Genomic DNA, 17,578 nt, shown 5'->3' on the forward strand with positions numbered 1-17,578 from the left:
GGAATATCACACTAGAAACGCATGGCTGAGCAAAGCTGCTCACCCCACGGCAGCCCGGAAGTGGAAAGAGGAGAGAAGGGAGGGGCAGAAACAAGACATCTTTAAAAAGTTTGCCCCTCATGATCCATTTTTCTCCCACCAGACCCCACCTCCTAACAGCCCGTTGTAAACAGAGACTGCTCATTCGCTTTCTGGCTGACCAGACCTGAACATCTCACAGAAACTGACCAATAGCTTAGATGTATTCCCAACTAACTCTCACATCTTACATTAACCCACTTCTATTAATCTGTGTATCACCACAAAGCTGTGGCTTCCCCCTAAGGGTTCGGGTCCTTATCCTTCGGCAGCTACATGGCGTCTCTCTGTCTCTATCTCCTCTCTATGTCTCTTCCAGCCTGGCTATACTCTGCCCTGCCATATTAAACGTTTCTGCACCCTGATAAGCCTCTCTGCCGACACAATAATCCAAATCCAACTGAATTTTTAAAAAGCCCAGGTTTAATGAATACCAGTACTCCTGGATAGCTTTCCAGCCCCCCAGAGAAGCTGGAGAAGAAAGACCGGAAAATCATGTGTTTGTTCTCTGGGGAGCAGCTTAGATACCCTGTGGGAGTGGTCTTGGGCATCTCTGTGGAGGGTCCATCATTTGGTGGACTTTCTCAGGGGTGCAGTCTAGACTGGGGGAGTTTGGGATTGAACTTCCACCCAAACATTCCGGACTTTTGGGGGTATATGATGCCAGGGGCTGGGTTGAGGCTTCAACCCAAACATTCCAGACTCTTTGGGTATATGGATGACAGAGGCTCGGATGAGGCTTCCCCAAACACCATAGACCAAAGCAGCTTCTTTATTAAGCAATGGTAATAAGATATATTCAAGCATACAGGGGGGTTCCCACATCAGCCCATCCAGTGTGAACTCCCATGCTTTAACCCCTTGATCTCAGTGTCTTGGTGATCTAATTACCTCTCAGTTGCTACAAGCTGGGGACAACCTCAACGTAAGAGCCTCTTTGGGAGACACTTCATATTCAAGCCGTAACAGAGACTATGGGGTGGAAGGCCCTATCAACACTGTACTTCCTCCTTTGAACAGAGATGGAAGTGTGTCCAGCTGTTTCCTCAAATGGTAGAACTGAATTCTAAGACTTTACTGCTGACAATCTGCAGCCAGGTCCAGGCAGCATGACTCAACTTACCAGTCTGTCTGCCCACTGAGAAGTTGAACAAGTGTCACTGGTCACTGGCATCACATACTCTAAACAGCCCCTCGACACGGGGCCACTGGGGTTTGAAAGGAAGGAGGGGAGAACCCTGCTGCCGATGCATGTCAACAGAGAGTGCAGCATGTTAAGGGACTTGCAGGGTCGGAGTGGGGGTAGGGCTTCCCTCGTCCCACCAGTTGGAGCGAGGATTGATTCTGCAGCCAGTTAATTGTCTGCAGCACAGTACAAGGGTCTCCGTTTCCACTCCACCTCATGGCCGGGTCCTCTAGACTCCTAGGCAGAGCCAAGCTGTGGCAGTGTGGCACTGCAGGGACTGCGTCCCATCAGTGAGGGAAACACACACAATGCCAGATCACCAGCTGAGTTCTTATCTGCCAACTATCACACATTTCCTGCTGGTGGGGTCCAGCCCCCAGCCTGAGTCCTTGGGAAAGTTGACTATATGGGGTGCTGAAGCATCAGTGGGCTTTCCACCTTCTCTTGTGACCCAAGTCACTAAACGGTCCAGTTGAAGTGGGCAAAAGAAGTTGGTATGGTGAGATGCCTCAGTCAGTGAGGTGCATGCGCACAATGACCTGAGTTCAATCCCCAGCACCCATGTAAAAAATGTCTAGCAGCACTGTGCCTGTGGTCCCAGATCTGGGGAGGCAGCGGCAGGCAGATTCCCCAGAGGTCACTAGCCTGCTAGTCAAGCCTCCTTGGTGAACTCCTAAGTTGAGGGAGAGACCCTGTCTCAAGAATAAGATGAGGAGAGACTGAAGACCCCTGATGCCACTTCCAGCCCTCCACCCCCCCCAAACACACAGACACCCCCCCCCACACACACAGACACACCCACAGACACACCCACATAGACACACCCAACACCCCCCCCTACAGACACACACACAGACACACCCAACACCCACAGACATACCCACAGACACACACACACAGATACACTCACACACACAGACACACAGACACACACCCCAGACAAACACACAGACACACCCACACACACTAAGTAAAAGTAGGATATCTTCGGGCCACATTTTCCAAGCACAGGACAAACAGATTCTGAGACTGGTTGATCCCCGTGTGTTAGGAGTTGTTATTCTCTCGATGACACCGGGTAGCGCTTTCATGGCCTTAGGTGTTAGAAGTCGTCTGGAGATGGCATAAAGTCAATGGCAGCTGAGAGGATCTGAAGACACCCAAGATTCGGGTTCTGGGAGCTGGGATCCAGAGCAGTGCCCATTCAGAGGCCAGCACCACAGCCTGCTCATGACGGGGGACAGCGTTGACTACAAGGCATACACAGAGTTCAGAGCAGTTTGGAGCAGCTTGGTTTTGGGGCTACGCTGATGCAGAGACTGTCTGATGAAGCGACTCTAGCTAGGCCGTGTGTTCGTAAAGGTGAGACAAGGAAGAGCAGGAGCCTGCTCACGAGGGGGCAGGCTGGAGGGGAAGCAGTTAAAACACACAAAGGTGAGTTCCTTCTCCCTCTCAGGCAGCAGGGACACTGCTTCCGCTCTGCAGACACCAGAACTCCAGGTCTGTGCTCCGTCTCCAGCACACTCGTGTGGTCTGCAGGATCTCAGCCTTAGCCTTAGCTGAGAGGAATACACATAGCTTCCTCCAGTGTCTCAGGCTCAGACAGCTAAGTACCGGCTTCCCAGGGCTCCAGGTTGCATGTAGTCTACTGGGGAAAGCCGAGTCTGCCCAATGGCATGGGGCTATTCCCCCAGTTCCCATCCATGTACACGTGTGTCATCTAGCTACACCCGACACATAGATAGTGTGTTCTCTCTGGAGAAGCCCAACCGAAGCCCCGTGCCTAAGTTCCCAGTTCACTTTCGGAGCTGGCTGCAGATGGTGGCAAACCTGTCCCCCTATGACATTCTTCAGGTTTACTGACTGCAGAAACACCCTCCTTTGCTGCTATTTGAGGGATGCACTTGAGGCCCCTTTTCCACCATTTCCAGGTACACGACCCCATCTACTCACCCCATTTCCTCGCTGTCACAGCAGAGGGACCACGCCCTGGACAGTTCCATCCCTGCCAACAGCACCGTGATGCCGGAGAAGGCAGGAACATTTGGTGACTGGACAATGTTACACGCTCAGACAGCTGTGGGCCCAGAGGCAGCTTACAGGGTACCTTGGCATAGTCCCATGGTGGGGCATGGGAGAGGGTGAGGAGGTTTAAGACAGACATGTGATCCAGACTGAGCAGTGGGTGAGGGAAGGGTTGTAACAGCTCACAGAGTTGGTACAGAGCATGCTCACAATCATGGTTTTGTCTTTTTTCAATTCCTGGCAGTGCCAGCATTGAACTCAGAGCCTCGCACATGCTAGGCAAGTGCTCCACATTATTTTATATTTAATGCCTTATATGTCTACTCATATTCTGAGGAGAGGCGCTGGGCTCTTAAAGTGAGTATGGACGCAGCCGTAGAGTTAAGAGCATCTACAATGCTTAGAGCAAATTTCTGGGTCGAATTTCTACTTAGCCTTTTAATCTTACACTCTACAGTCCTTGTCCTGTGTGAGATCCAGAGTACAGCAGTTGGTACCTAATGCATCATATTAGTGTTTGATTGAAGCTACATAGTTTTATCCCTACAAAGGAACAGGTCTGAAATTCAATGTAAACTGATCAATGAATTATGATTATGCTGAAATTTTATTTTGAGGTCCTGTGTCACAAAATGACATGTGTAATGTTTACAATGGGTATGAGAAATTGAGATGTTTTATTTCTACTGTTGAGAATAAAACTATAGATAATGCTCCAAACCAGCATCAAAAAAAGCAGAGCAAACTTTTCTGTATATAAACTGTACATAAAACAAGGCACTATACATTTCTGGGGGGTATTAAGGTAGAAAGGTTGGTTCGCATAGATTCTTCAGAGTCCACACCAGGAAGTAAGTCTTTGTTCGCTTTAGCACCGGAAGCAGAACTCAGCACAGCCAGACCTAAGGCTGAAGGAGGCACTCCTGGGGATGGAGGGGGGGGGCAATGGGACAGACAACACACCTAATGACGGACTGCTAGCAGGCCTAACTCAACAGAAGCCACTCTGTCTACCTTGTAATATTGTTTTTACACCAAAGGAAAAGAATTGAAAGTGAATGAATACATATTGCTTTGTTAAATACATATTTGATTTATACGGTGTTTATATAAATATATATATATATATATTTAGAATCCACAAACTATCAAAATAACACTTTATAAAGAGAATTGCTTTAAAAAAGGTAATGCCGAGCTGAAGCAGGAGGGCAGGGCTGCGGTGGCTGCTGAGGCAGCACTCGGCTGAGTGAACGGAAGAGATGGGTTTCTCAGTTTACCTGAACCACGGAAAAGAATGATCCCAAGAGTCTTCCTACACATTTACAAAATGCTCAACTCCTGGACAAGCTGTAGAGTTAATAAGGTCAGGTTTGGAAAAACTTTGATTCGAAAATACTTTGTTCTTTGACAGAAAAAATACCAGTCCAAAAATATATCCATTTTCTGGCCTAGCAGCATCAGAAGCAACCTCCTGGTGACGCCTGTCATTTTGAGCTCAGAACAGGCCCTTTGCTTTCTTTACGTTCACTTGCTTCCAAGTGGGCAGTGCGTTGAATTCGTCTCTGGTCATGTCGAGTGCAAACTGGAGGAAATGCAAGAGATGCTCAGTAAGTGGCCGAGTGACAGGATGCTCACACCAGTGTGACATCACCATCCCACACAAGGCACCACTTACCTCGAAGTCTTCATCTGTGAGATAAATCTCAAGCTTCAGAGGGTCCACTCCCTCTGGGAGTGGCCTGGCAAGCAGATCTGCCAGTGGGTAGATGGTTTTACAGAGCTTGGCTAAGACATCTTCCACCAGGGTGATCTGGTTGGAAACTTCAGTATCCTGGAGAGACGGCAGAGAACAGTTGAGTGGACATGAGTGATCTGTGGGGAGTTTGCAGAGCCCAGCTCTGCCCGTTATGTCTGGTCAGGAGCATGGTGTCACTGCACTGTGGACTGGGGGCTCTGAGTATCCAGGGGCCTTTCCTTCCCTGCCAAGTTTCAAATCAACCCTGTGTTTGAACTGCTAATGAATGAATGAATGAATGTTGATGGGACTCATCTTACCTATGAGAACAGTGGAGAAAGATTATTGGATCTGAAATCAAAACATTAGATGCTTCCACAGAGGGGAATTTGTTTGAGCATATTTTAAAATAATTAAGCTAAAAAGAAATCATGCCCTCTCCCCTTCCCTCCACGCTTCATTTCTTAACCCACACTAAGGCAGGGAGAAGGGAAAGGTGTAGCCCAGTGGTAGAGCACTGCCCGGAATACATAAGGCTCTGGGTGACACACGCACAAACGCATACATGCATGCACTCAATCATGTGCATGCACACTCACACATGCACACACGTGTGTGCATACACACACACAGGGGTGGGTATTCTGAGAAAATCATCTTCAGCTCTCATACTTGGCCCTTGGAAGCACTGCCCTCCCTCTGGGCAGTTGGTGGTGGATGAATGAGCTCATGTTACCGCTGGGAGAGAGGTAGGTGCTAGGATGATGAGCCCATCGGTATGAACCACTCCTCACTTGGTGGCTCAGAGATCTGAGGCGAGTGTTTTATGCCTCAGCTCCTCACAGGTAAAGTGGGGACGACAGAAGGATGAACATTAATATACTGTCCTGGTAATTAAATGAAGTCAAATGTAACATGGTTTGTGCTGGGCCTCACCAGAGCAGCACACAGTGAGTCTTAATTACAGCCTTGTTCCACACTATGCAGCTCACCACCCCACCCCCCAAGCATGAGCTACCGTGAGAGCAGAAATATGAGGGCGCCCCCTGTTGGGACTTAGACAACACGAGGGGGCTGCAGTGTCTGTAAACCTTGGAGCCCCTGGGCTCCGAGATCCACACACATTGTGAACTCCACAAATTGTTGCTCTGGCCGGAAATCAGGATGCAATCAGCTCCTTCCCTACGTAGATCAAATCTATCTGGCTAACACCGGGTTAGACGAGGCCCTGAGTTCCATTTCTAGCACTGCAGAAAGGCCAGGTGGGCAGATACACTTTGCATTACAAAGCTCTCTCTTGCTATGCAATGGCAGATTTTTAAAAATTTGTGTATTTAAAATTACTTCTAAAATATATTCAGGTCTACCTATACTTACACTTGTTTACATAGTGGCATGTATACATGATAGACTAGGATCTGCAGATAAGGGAGAATATGTGTTTATTTTTTTGAGTTTGGGTTAAGTTGATTAATAGTATATGTCCAAGTTCACCCAGTTTCCTGATTCCATTTACTTTATAGGAAATATGTGCCACATCTTCACCACCTAGTCACCTGTTGGTGGATATCTAGGCTGGCTCCATTTCCTAGTTACTGGGAATAGAGTGGCGGTGAACATGGATGCACTGGTGTCTCTGGTGGGAGATAGAGCTCTTTGGGTAGATACCCAAGAGTGGTAGAGTTGGGTCATATAGTATTTTTTTTATTTTTTTAGGAACTGATTTTCATAATGTTATATTAATCTTCACTCAGCCCAGCAGTGATAAGAACCCTTTGCTCCTATATCCTCGCCAACATCTGTGCTCACATTTCTCCTCCTTTCTTCCTTCCTTTTAAGAAACTAAATAAAGGTTTTATTTATTCACTTAATTTAAAAATGGTTTTAGGTTTTTGGACTTTAATACAATATATTTTGATCAGATTCTTTCTTGATGGTAGCCATTTTTGACTTGGGTGAGGTGGTATCGTAAAGTATATTTGGTTTGCATCTCTCAGACTAGGGATGTTGGACACCTTAAAAAAGTTGTTGTTCAAAGCCAGGCGGTGGCGGCGCACACCTTTAATCCCAGCACCTGGGAAGCAGAGGCAGGTGGATCTCTGTGAGTTTGAAGCCAGCCTGGTCTACAAAGTGAGTTCCAGGACAGCCAGGACTGTTAGACAGAGAAATTCTGTCTTGAAAAAAAAAATGGTCATCTTTTGAGAGCTGTCTGTTCATTCCAGTAGCCCCATTTACTGATTGGTAGTTTTGTTTCTTTGATATTTTCAAAGTTCTTTGTAAATTCTGGATATTGTCTGTTACCCCTGGACCCACATTCAGAGTTCAGTCTGCTGCTTCTCCTCTGGTGGGGCTCCCCAGTGCAGAGGCCAGCAGAGGCCCGGGCTGGGGGTGGTGGGGGCTCACCATTTCTGTGATCTCGGCGATGTCCTCTCTGTGTTCCCAGCTGGGGAACATGTTGGTGAATGTCAGGGGCTCCAGTCCAGCATGGATAAGGTAAGACTTGGGGGGTGGCCTTTTGAGATTCTTTCCTGTTGGGGTGCAGAAGGCACATGTCAGTGGACCCAATGAGCCTGGCCTCCCTGCTTTTCCTCTGGTTTGGCCCATTTTCCTTCAAAACTCTTGACTTTCACATTTACAATGTGGATTATAGGTCACTCTAACAATGCTTTTAGGCTTACTTCTTTAACGCAGACGTGACATCGACCTGACACCCGCCCCCCACTTCCTGAACCTGACAAAATGTTTCTGGTTCCCTGGGGGTTGATGTTCCCCTGGGAACCCCCACCAGGCAGGTCTGCTTCCTTTCATTTGCCTGTGAAGGGTTTCCCTGACAGTCAACGACAGCATCTTCCAGGTGCGCGTGAGCACTGGGTGGTACCTGAAAGGTTGTTCACAGAGAGTTTTCCATGGAAAGAATCGACTGTACACACTCAGGTGTATTAAGCATCAACATGCAGACAAAACTGGCTTCTACTTTACATAAAAGGCCCCAGATTTATGTGGATGCTAGCTAAGGAGCCAGGGATTCACTGCAGAATCTTAGTTTAGTCTTATTTTTACTGCTGGATACAACACCAAAATACTAAACGAAAGGCTGGCACTGGTTCTTAACCAGTTTGAGCACATCTCTGTTCTCTAATGTAGGCGCTGCCTGAAGAGAAAGGTGAGCTGTGGAGGTCACTCAGCTACTCACCCCCACATAAGAGGGGTGTCGGTGCAGGCGGCTTCACAATACCCCGTGGGTAAGCTCACCAAATGGACTCTCCTTTGTTCTGGTGGCAGAGAATGTATAGACCTAAATATTGACAAGCGCTAGCAGTTAAAGGGGATACCCCGTGGGTAAGCTCACCAAATGGACTCTCCTTTGTTCTGGTGGCAGAGGATGTATTGACCTAAATATTGACAAGCGCTAGCAGTTAAAGGGGAGGGCTGGAGCCTTCTCGAGGTTGGGGCATCTCAGGAGGGACATGGTTGGCCTGTGATGCCTCTCCACCCCCTCCCTTTAGTTCTCACCTCGGCAATATTGCAGGACCGTCTCCATGGCGCTCTTCCGGTCTGAGGCCCAGCGAATGCGGGCAGAGCCAGTTATCTTGTTCTCGGCGGGCCACCAGCCTTGCCAGAGGTACACCTCGTGGTGATTGTCAACAAGAAAGAGTGCTGTGAGGTAAGGGCAGAACCAGGCCATGAGGTACTTCACAGACCTTCCGGTGCATGCTGCCACATGGAAGCCTTGCAGCTCTATCAGCTGCCCCCAAAGTTCCGAGCTCCTGCACACTCTGTCCTCCCCGGTTAAACTATGAAGGACCCTAGCTGGACAAGGAGGTAACCCAAGAAAGGTCTCTTTGTTTCCTTCCTTCCCAGCTCAACCACAGGGCTGGTAGCCCTTTCAGATGTCACTAGGGCTCTGCTGTTAGCCACTTCTGGTCTCTAATGAGTTCACATCTGGCTTGCCCTCAACTCCTATGATGCTCTGAGCAGTCATAGAGGGAAGCACATTTTAGACAGGATCCTCCTGTCTCTTCCTCCTTGCCTTCAAGCCTTCACCTGACTCCTCTATGAGACAAGTGCTCTCCACTTGACAGCTCATGGGCACTGAGGTCCCTCCTGACATGCATTTTGGGATTGCTTTAAAAGCCCGTGGGTGTTGATGATCTATCCAAAGCCCAGGAATGCAAGGGCAGGGAGTAGCCTTCTCCCTTAGATACTCGTGGCTACTGCCCACAGTATGACGTATGCATCTGCCAAGTCCCGAACTGGTGGTAGGGCAACTACTGTTGCAGCTCCAGGCTGAGGACAAACTATGAGCCAGGTGCTTGATTGGCAGGAAGTGGGAGGGTCTATGGAGAGCATTTCCTCTGTATAGGTTTGGGCATTAGGGCATGGCTTGGTGGGAACACTACTGGTCTTGAAATTGGGAGATTTAGTCTGCAGTCTTAGTTCAGCAGAGAGCTGTCCTATGTTCTTTTCCTTGGCCACTTGCTTTCCTAGGCTTTTTGGCAGTTGGAGTGGCTGCATGACATCTTCTGGCCAAAGCGATAAAAAGGAAAAGTCTACTGGAGCAGGAGGGTCATAACAAACTGCGCCTTTCCCATTTCCCCAATTTTAAATCCAAACATGGAAGCTGGAGAAAGGGCAGCTCGCAAGGGACCACGAAGCAGAAAGTTGGAGCGGAAGACTGGGAGAATGGCAGGGATGCCAAGTGGTACGGTCATCGGCCTCTTTGGACGGAGGAAGCAACAATGCTACGTGCCTGCCTTTGTTTGCTTTGCCGTGGGTAGATAAAAGGAAATGTCCTCAGCAAGTACGCTAGCTGTGTACTTGGTAGATAGGAACTGCTCAAAAAGAAAGGGAAAGAAAGGCTTCCAGGAGGGCGCCCCGCAGCCCAACCACGCCCCCTGCAGGCCTCACCTGGCTGTGGCGCGCTGTACAGATCCTCTTGCAGGAAAGGCATGGAGCTGACGGCAGAGGGCGCTCGCGCAGGGTACACAAACTCTGTGGCAGAGAAGTCTCCAGAGGAGCTGCTGAGGATGAACAGTCGGGGCGCGAAGTTAAAACTTCCAGGATCTTCCAAAGAAAAGAGAACAAAGCTAAGGACACCATATGCACCAACTTCCGGAAGGACTGAATGCAAAATATGAAACAACTCGAAGAGCTGGTGGAAAATAAGGCAGGTTTGGTTTATATCCGCTTTCTAATGGGGAAGTCTGTTTTTTGTATGTGTTTGTTTTTTGCAACATTGGGCATCAGAGGCAAGCATTCTACCGATCAACAGTAGCTAAGTGTGTGTGTGTGTGTGTGTGTGTGTGTGTGTGTAACACAGGAGACACACACACACAGACGGACACACACATATGTGCATGTGGAAAAATGAAAGGTTACCCCAACACTCCTAGCTATCAAATTAAACAGAAACAATATCTTCTCCAGTTTATCTGGTCCACAGGAGAAGGATACTGTACTCAGTTTATGAGTGATGGGAAATATTTGCTTTTGTTAATTTCTGTTAAGAAAAAAGGTTGGTACCTCAAGACCCAGCAATACCACTTTTGGGTATATACCCAAAGGATGCTCAACCATATCACAAGGACATGCACTCAACTATGTTCATAGCAGCATTATTTGTCAGAGCCAGAACCTGGAAACAACCTAAATGCCCCTCGACCGAAGAATGGATAAAAAAAAGTGTGGTACATTTACATAATGGAGTACTACACAGCAGAAAAAAATGACATCTTGAAATTTGCGGGCAAATGGATGGATCTATAAAACATCATATTGAGTGAGGTAACCCAGACCCAGAAGGACAAATATATGTACTCACTCATAAGTGGCTTTTATACATAAATCAAAGAAAAACCAGCCTATAATTCATAATCCCAGAGAACCTAGACAACAAAGATGACCCTAAGAAAGACATACATGGATCTAATCTACATGGGAAGTAGAAAAAGACAAGATCTCCTGAGTAAATTGGGAGCATGGGGACCAGGGAAGAGGGCTGAAGGGGAGAGGAGAGAAAGGGAGGAGAGTGGAGAAAAATATATAGCTCAATAAAAACAATTTTAAAAAAAGGTTGGCCTAATGTCTTGGAGAACACTGGTTGATATAGAAGTCACGTGTCTAAAAATTTACTTAATTATGGATAAACATAAACAATTATTTTTAAGGGTATGCCACACTATTGTACAATACAGAAACCATTGGACATTATTCTCCAATATGGAGGATGGTTAGGTAGAGTGGAATATATTATAATGCCCTAGCATTACTAAGGTCTCAGTGGCAGCAAGGTGGGCACTGAGGCAATAAAGGGTGAGGGTGGCTTACGAGACAGTCGTCATGATTGTGTTTTCATTGAGAAGACATGAATTCTGGGTATCTGAGACTCATGAGCTCCTGAGCATGGGCTGCTCAGCAGGTGGTTAATAGAAGGAAGTTTGTCTTATGATTTGTATATTATAATTATATATATTTTAGGGGAAGTCAGGAAGGTACATGTTCACAGTCCTTACCTTCACTCTGGTGAATGGGGACAGCTATTCTGAAGTCAGTATATGAAACAAAGGAATCTTGTGTTTAGATTTGGGTCCCATCCCCAAGGTATCTCAGTCTCGCAAAACTCTCTGGATTTGGTCCCTCCCGCTCCTCTTGCACTGATGCTCAACACCAGCCGCTCTGCCCTCTAGCGCTCCAGCCGCTCTGCCGTCTAGCGCTCCAGGTCTCCCCTCTGGATCCCCATGACATCCCACTGATCTAGTCCTGCATCTTGTATGTCTGTCTCTGCCTACTGGCTTGTAAATAACAATAAATGTTTATGGATTAGTTCCTAGGTCAAATCCCTAGATCGTGTCTACATTGTACACACATTTTCCTCAGTCCTCTGCAAGGATTACGTCCCTTTTTCTCAGAGGGACCTCTGAATCCTAAAAGATTGAGATCAACTGAGCGAAGGGCGCGGGCTCCACAACTCTTCCTTCTTCTCCCTGCTTCCTGTTGGTAAACTCAAGGTCATGCTAGTCAATGATGGCCTCTCCTGTCCACCCTTGAGCTTCAAGTTCCAAGTTCATAAGCTGCTGGTAACCATCACATGCTCATGTCCCAGAACACATCTCCCAGTAGGCACCGGGTCTTAGCCATTGCCTCCAAAGCTTCCCCTTCCAGCCATGACTGCCAAGAACGCACTGTCTCTATGCGGCCTAGGGCTGACCGACCTGGTGGGGACACCCTGTCTCGCTGGGGTTCCCACTGCATCCTTCGGCATGGATACTGGCCGAACCCGACTGCCATGTTACTGTTCATCTGGGTTCTCAGTCTTTCCTCCTCTTCTGGTCAAGTCACACCAGCCTTGGAGGCACAGCACAAATACTATCTTCTTACGAGGCCGCACACAACTTTTCCCGGTGGGAAAAATCCTGTGTCTTTTCCAGGCTCACACTCTTTGATGACGCATGACTTTATTTGCATGAAAATGAGCCACATACAGTGTGTGACTCAGCTTCCGTTTTTGGAAGATGTCCTCTGGGAGACTACCCTTGGTTTTATTTACTGTGTGCTGTACACAGCATGTGTATGTGGTATACGCACATGTGTGAATGCATGCAGCTCAGAATAGCCTGAGCACTATCGTGTGTCATCCCGAGGAGAACCATCCATTGCCTTTGAGATGGGCAGTGCCTGTCGTTGGCTTCGAGCGCCATCAATAGCCAGCCTAGGCTATCAAGGTCCAGGGGCCCTTCTATTCTTCTCCCCCTGATCTAGGATTTTAAGGGTGCACTACCATACCCTACAGTACTACAGGTGTTCTAGTAATAAAACTTGGGTCTTCATGCTTGCAAGGCAGGTGCTTTGCTGGTGGAGCCAGCCCTCTAGACCTCAGTAAGTCTCTAGTGAAAAGAATCAGTGAGTGGACTGAGAAAAAGAAGATGGACACATGGCTGCGCCATTACCTTGAAGCATGCAGTCGTAGGCCTTCCGGTCCCTCCTCCCCAAAGCATCCCAGAAGCCCAGGGGCTCGGATCCTTCATCGCACTCATGTATTGTCACGTTGCTGCTGCTGTGCAATCCTGCTTCCAGGGGACATCTGCATGGGAAACATGGCGGAGGCTTTACAGGCCTGGGAGTGTCTGCAGCACAGAATTACTCAAGACCAAATCCACATATCACCGTGTCTCTAACTAAAAGCAGTTCTCCCTGATGAATGAGAAAGTATTCTGTAAACATTCTATCAGCGTCTGTGCTGGAAGAAGGACCAGTCAGCTCTGGGGAAGCATGCACAGATACACACGGCGTGCCACAAAGACAACGCAAGTGTTTGTATCTAGCACAATGTTCCTGTTTATCGTCCTCTCCTGCTAGCATACAAACTTCACTCGGAGAAAAGAGGAGCTTATTCACTGCTGACACCCACCAAGGAGGTGCTCGGTGAGTATTTGCTCAATGAATAAGTGAATAAATTAATAATGCTTTTTTCATCATTTTGCGTTGATTTTAGTGGCCCAAGCGAAAAGCCTCTTGGGGCCCGAATGCTATTGGATTCCTGAGAGAACATCTTTTAAACTCCTCCATCTCCACCGGCCACAGGAGCATGTTCTGAGAGGCCGGTTCCATCTGTCTGCCTGCTGGAAGGTTGCCTGTTTCCCTTCTCTCTGCCCTGAGTACGCAGCACCGACCTTCAGGGGAGCTGGAGGAAAGGCAGATCTCATCGTCCCATGTCAGTGCCCGCAGAACAGGCCGACCCAGTAACCCTTTGTTGGTATATGGTGGAACACACCATTTTTAGGAAAGAATCCAACAGTTCTCAAGGAATTGAGACTGCCCAGGCTGCCAGTAAGAGCAGAGACACAGTGGCAGGCACCTCTGGCTATGTGGCTCCTCCTGCGGACCTTACCTACCAAGAAGCCCCCAGAAGAGAACACCAGCAGTGTTATGCCCCAGGGCTCCTGACCTGGGGTCTGAAAACTCACTACTAGCTGCTGCCACACAGCTGGGGCTCCCCTGCTTTCTAAAGAAGGGCCAAGTTACTGGTCGGCCAGTTTCTTCTTTAGCTTTGCTAGTTCTGCCATTCTAAGAAAACATGTTCTCAGACTCTTCCAAGACACGGGCCTGGGCTGGACCTCTTTAACAGCAGAGGTTGCAAGCCGAGTGCTCCAGAGCAAGTGGCACCAACGGGAAGAAGCCAAAGTGACTGTGTTTGCTGGGGACATCTGCCTGGCTGTCTTTTGTTTGTTTGTTTCAGACAAGATCTTACTGTATAACCTAGGCTATATACCCCTAAAATCTTGGCCTAGCCTGTGCCTCCTGCCTCAGAATTCTAGGAGCACAGTGCTGGCTCATGGTTGCCTTTCCTGGAAGCAGGCATGTCTTCAGAAAGCTGGAAAAGCCTGTAAATTGGAGGTTTTTGTGGAGATGCGTGCCCCCTGGACTTAAGTCAGAGCCCTGGCTGTAGTTGCAAAGATCCCTGTGCAACTGTGGTCACTTTAAGCACTTGGGACATCCCTTGCTGCCTTAGCATCTCTCCAGGAGTTGGAGCAACACTCACTGTTCCTTGATTTTATTCGCAGCAGTCCTTCCAACCTCCTTTGTGTGGCCCTGAGCCTTGCATCCATGCCACAGGTAAATGAGGGCCTTGTTTACGTTCAGAACAACCATGGAAGTCCTGGACCTCAGGCTGCTGCAGTGACAGGCCACCTCCAGCAAGTTCCCTTCCATGGGCACCTCTCCTCGCACACAGTACAGTCTCCAATCACCTGCAGGGCACAGCAGAGACACAGGGTTATGAGGGGCCCATTAGGCCCCCTATGTGCTGTCAGAGACACATCGTAGGGATGGCAGGACTGCGTCTGAGGACAGGCCGAGCAAGGACAGTGGGAGGTCTTTTGGAGCTATAGATAAGTCACCAGAAGTTCATAAAGTAGAAAAAAATAAAAACCTTTCCAAGATTTACATAAAATACTAAGACTCTAAAGAGAGAAATATTAAGGATTTAGTTTTGGGGTGCTGGCCATGAAAAGATTATGGTAGAAAATCTGCCGGTTTTTAATTTTCATGAAGAGTGTGGGTAGTTACTGAGAATTCAGTGCAAGACAACTCTCCTAGCCGCTCCACACAAAAGGGCAGATCAGGAAGGAAACACTATGCAGGGTGGGGGTCCCCACAATGCAGAACCTGGCCAGCACTAGGCAGATTTCAGCGGGAAAGACACTACTTTATGAGGTCAGACTTACTTTAAGGTTTTAATTTTTTTACTTTTAATTATGTGTGTGTATATGTGTGTGTGTGTGTGTGTGTGTGTGCACATGAGTGCAGTGCTTGTGGATGCCAGAAGGGGGCATCAGATCCCACTGGAACTGAAGTCACAGCTGGCTGTGGACTGCCTGATTACTGTGGGTGCTGGGAGCTGAATGTGGGTCCTCCGTAAGATCAGTGTGTGTTCTTAACCACTGAGATATCTCTCCAAATACCTTCAGGGAGAAGAGACAAAAACTGAATTCTAACACCAAAAGCAACTTACTTTGTGCATTTTCTTCTTCCTCTTCCCTTCTTCCAGAGTGCACCACCATACCTCCCTGGAAACACTGAAGAAAACAGGGGGGTTCCTTTCCCTGCAGAACCTGGACCTTCAAATTGAAACATGGGGAAACAGGTCATGAAACAATACTTGACTGTTTTAGGGAACTTGGCCAACACCAACAGGACACACACAAGTCAACATCCCCACGGCAACTGAAGTAGGCAGTATTAGAAGTGTAATGCATAGGCTTTTTTTCTAAGTATTTTCAAGTATAGCTTCCCCTGTAATGTTAGACAGGAACGTTACTCTGCTGCCAGGTGTACTGCCTCTCACCACTCACGGTTTTCTGTCACGGACCATCCTTCAGAGTCATGGACTCTGGCATTTTCATGGCACTTTATGTAGGGCTATGACGTGACTGATTTAAATGTGTTCAGCAAGGCCCACCTCTCAGCCATGAGGAGGAGGAGCTGCTGACTCACTGAGGGGTGTCCTCCTGTCCCATGGTGCTGGCTCAGTCTTCAGTGCCCCTCAGGGCCATGCCCTCAAGGCTCAGCTCCCTTAGGACGTGCTCTGGGAGGCTGTTTCTAAGAAGTGAGTCTAGTGGGAAGTGTTAGGTCGCTGGGGGTATGTCCTCGAAGGGGGTAGATTCACTCTGACACGTCTGTCTGCTGTGCCATGCCACCTCCTCACAAGCCCCAAACCTACACAGTCTACCAATTACGGCAGGGAAGCCAGAGACACCCAGGGTGCCTGTCATAATGGCGGGAAGTCAGCACTGCCTCTTACTGCTGGGGTGCCTGTCATAATGATGAGAAGCCAGCACTGCAACTTACTTATGGGGTGTCTGTCATAATGATGAGAAACCAACCCTCATCTTACTGCTGGGGTGTCTGTCATAATGGTGGGAAGCCAGCCCTTGTCTTATTGTTGGGGTGTCTTTCATAATGACAGAAGTCAACACTGCCTCTTACTGGTCTCTTCTCGGTGACATGGCTCTTCCTGACTGCTCTGGCATCCTCTCATGAGCAGCAAGTGACACCACTTGCTCTCACCTTGGCAGACTCCATCCCTTACAGAAGGACTGTTCTTTGAGCCTGGGCATCCTGGGCATCTGGGTACCCAAAAGGTAGAAAACTTTTGCACCATAAGTTATCTTACCAAGCTCAGGTCTGCTGGGCACAGGCAAGCGCCATTTTGTGGAAGTGTTTGATGTGTTTATGCTTATTCTCCATGTGTTGGATGAAAAAAAAATGAAAGGCTTGAAGGAGAGAAATTAACCTCAAACTCCTACTGTGTAATAAACACAGGATTAAAACATATTCCTTCATGACCTTTTGAAATCAGGCAGCTGAAATCACCTACTTATGGGAACACGTTACAACACCACTGTTGCTAAGGTCTACTTCTGAAATATGATCTATCGTGGAAAATATTCATTCTGTCTTCCAATTATGTTTAGGGGACGTCACTAGTTCTGAGAACATTTCTCATGCCCTCAGGCTCTGGCCAGTTCCTCATCCGGCTAAGATGGTAGAAACACTTGCCTCAGCGTCACGCTCTCCCCAAACTCCAGAACCAGTTCCTACTTTAACAGCACTAATGGGATGTGACACAGGGCATGGACAAGTCAAACGTTAAAAGACACTGTTGGGGCCGTGCTAGGGATGCAGCTCAGGAGGCTTAAACCCCTGCCTAGCACAAACAATGCCCTGACCTCCCCCCACCAAAAATAAAATGTAACAGAAGAACGGCTCAGAAGTCTTCAAGCCCTTGTATTCGGATAGTAGTGCCTGCCAGGCTCGATGTAGGCTCTGAAGTCACGAGCCCGAAAGTGGAATCTCTTTCTTGGTCATTGGGAAAAATTGTAATAAAAAAGCTAACAAAATGGCAGTGTGATTTTAAGCTGTGGAAACCGAGGAAGGAGGTAAAGGGGCCGAGTAAAGGGAGAGGGAGAGGGGCTTGCATAATTTGGTTGTTAAGGTTCTCAGGCCTAAACTGTTCCCCAGTATGCCTGCACCACCCAATGGAAGCCTGCGAA

At 48.1% G+C, this 17,578-nt stretch overlaps 1 protein-coding gene across 22 annotated transcripts in view; it reads right to left on the reverse strand.

Moving 5' to 3' along the window:
• Positions 1-3,877: 3,877 nt before the first annotated feature.
• Positions 3,878-17,578, reverse strand: part of Svil (supervillin) — a 196,404-nt gene continuing 182,703 nt past the window's right edge. For all 22 annotated transcript variants that reach the window (XM_085698962.2, XM_085698955.2, XM_085698958.2 and 19 more), the window contains 8 exons: positions 15,538-15,643; positions 14,566-14,773; positions 12,974-13,107; positions 9,936-10,091; positions 8,541-8,684; positions 7,431-7,555; positions 4,968-5,123; positions 3,878-4,874 (listed from right to left, as the gene is read on the reverse strand). In XM_085698962.2, coding sequence (XP_085555088.2) covers positions 4,788-4,874; positions 4,968-5,123; positions 7,431-7,555; positions 8,541-8,684; positions 9,936-10,091; positions 12,974-13,107; positions 14,566-14,773; positions 15,538-15,643 — 1,116 coding nt within the window. In that variant the 3' untranslated portion in view covers positions 3,878-4,787. The remainder of the gene's footprint in view (positions 4,875-4,967; positions 5,124-7,430; positions 7,556-8,540; positions 8,685-9,935; positions 10,092-12,973; positions 13,108-14,565; positions 14,774-15,537; positions 15,644-17,578) is intronic.

This window comes from Myodes glareolus, chromosome 14 (assembly GCF_982192425.1).
Source record: "Myodes glareolus chromosome 14, mMyoGla1.1, whole genome shotgun sequence".
In the NCBI taxonomy this organism is placed as follows: Eukaryota; Metazoa; Chordata; class Mammalia; order Rodentia; family Cricetidae; genus Myodes; species Myodes glareolus.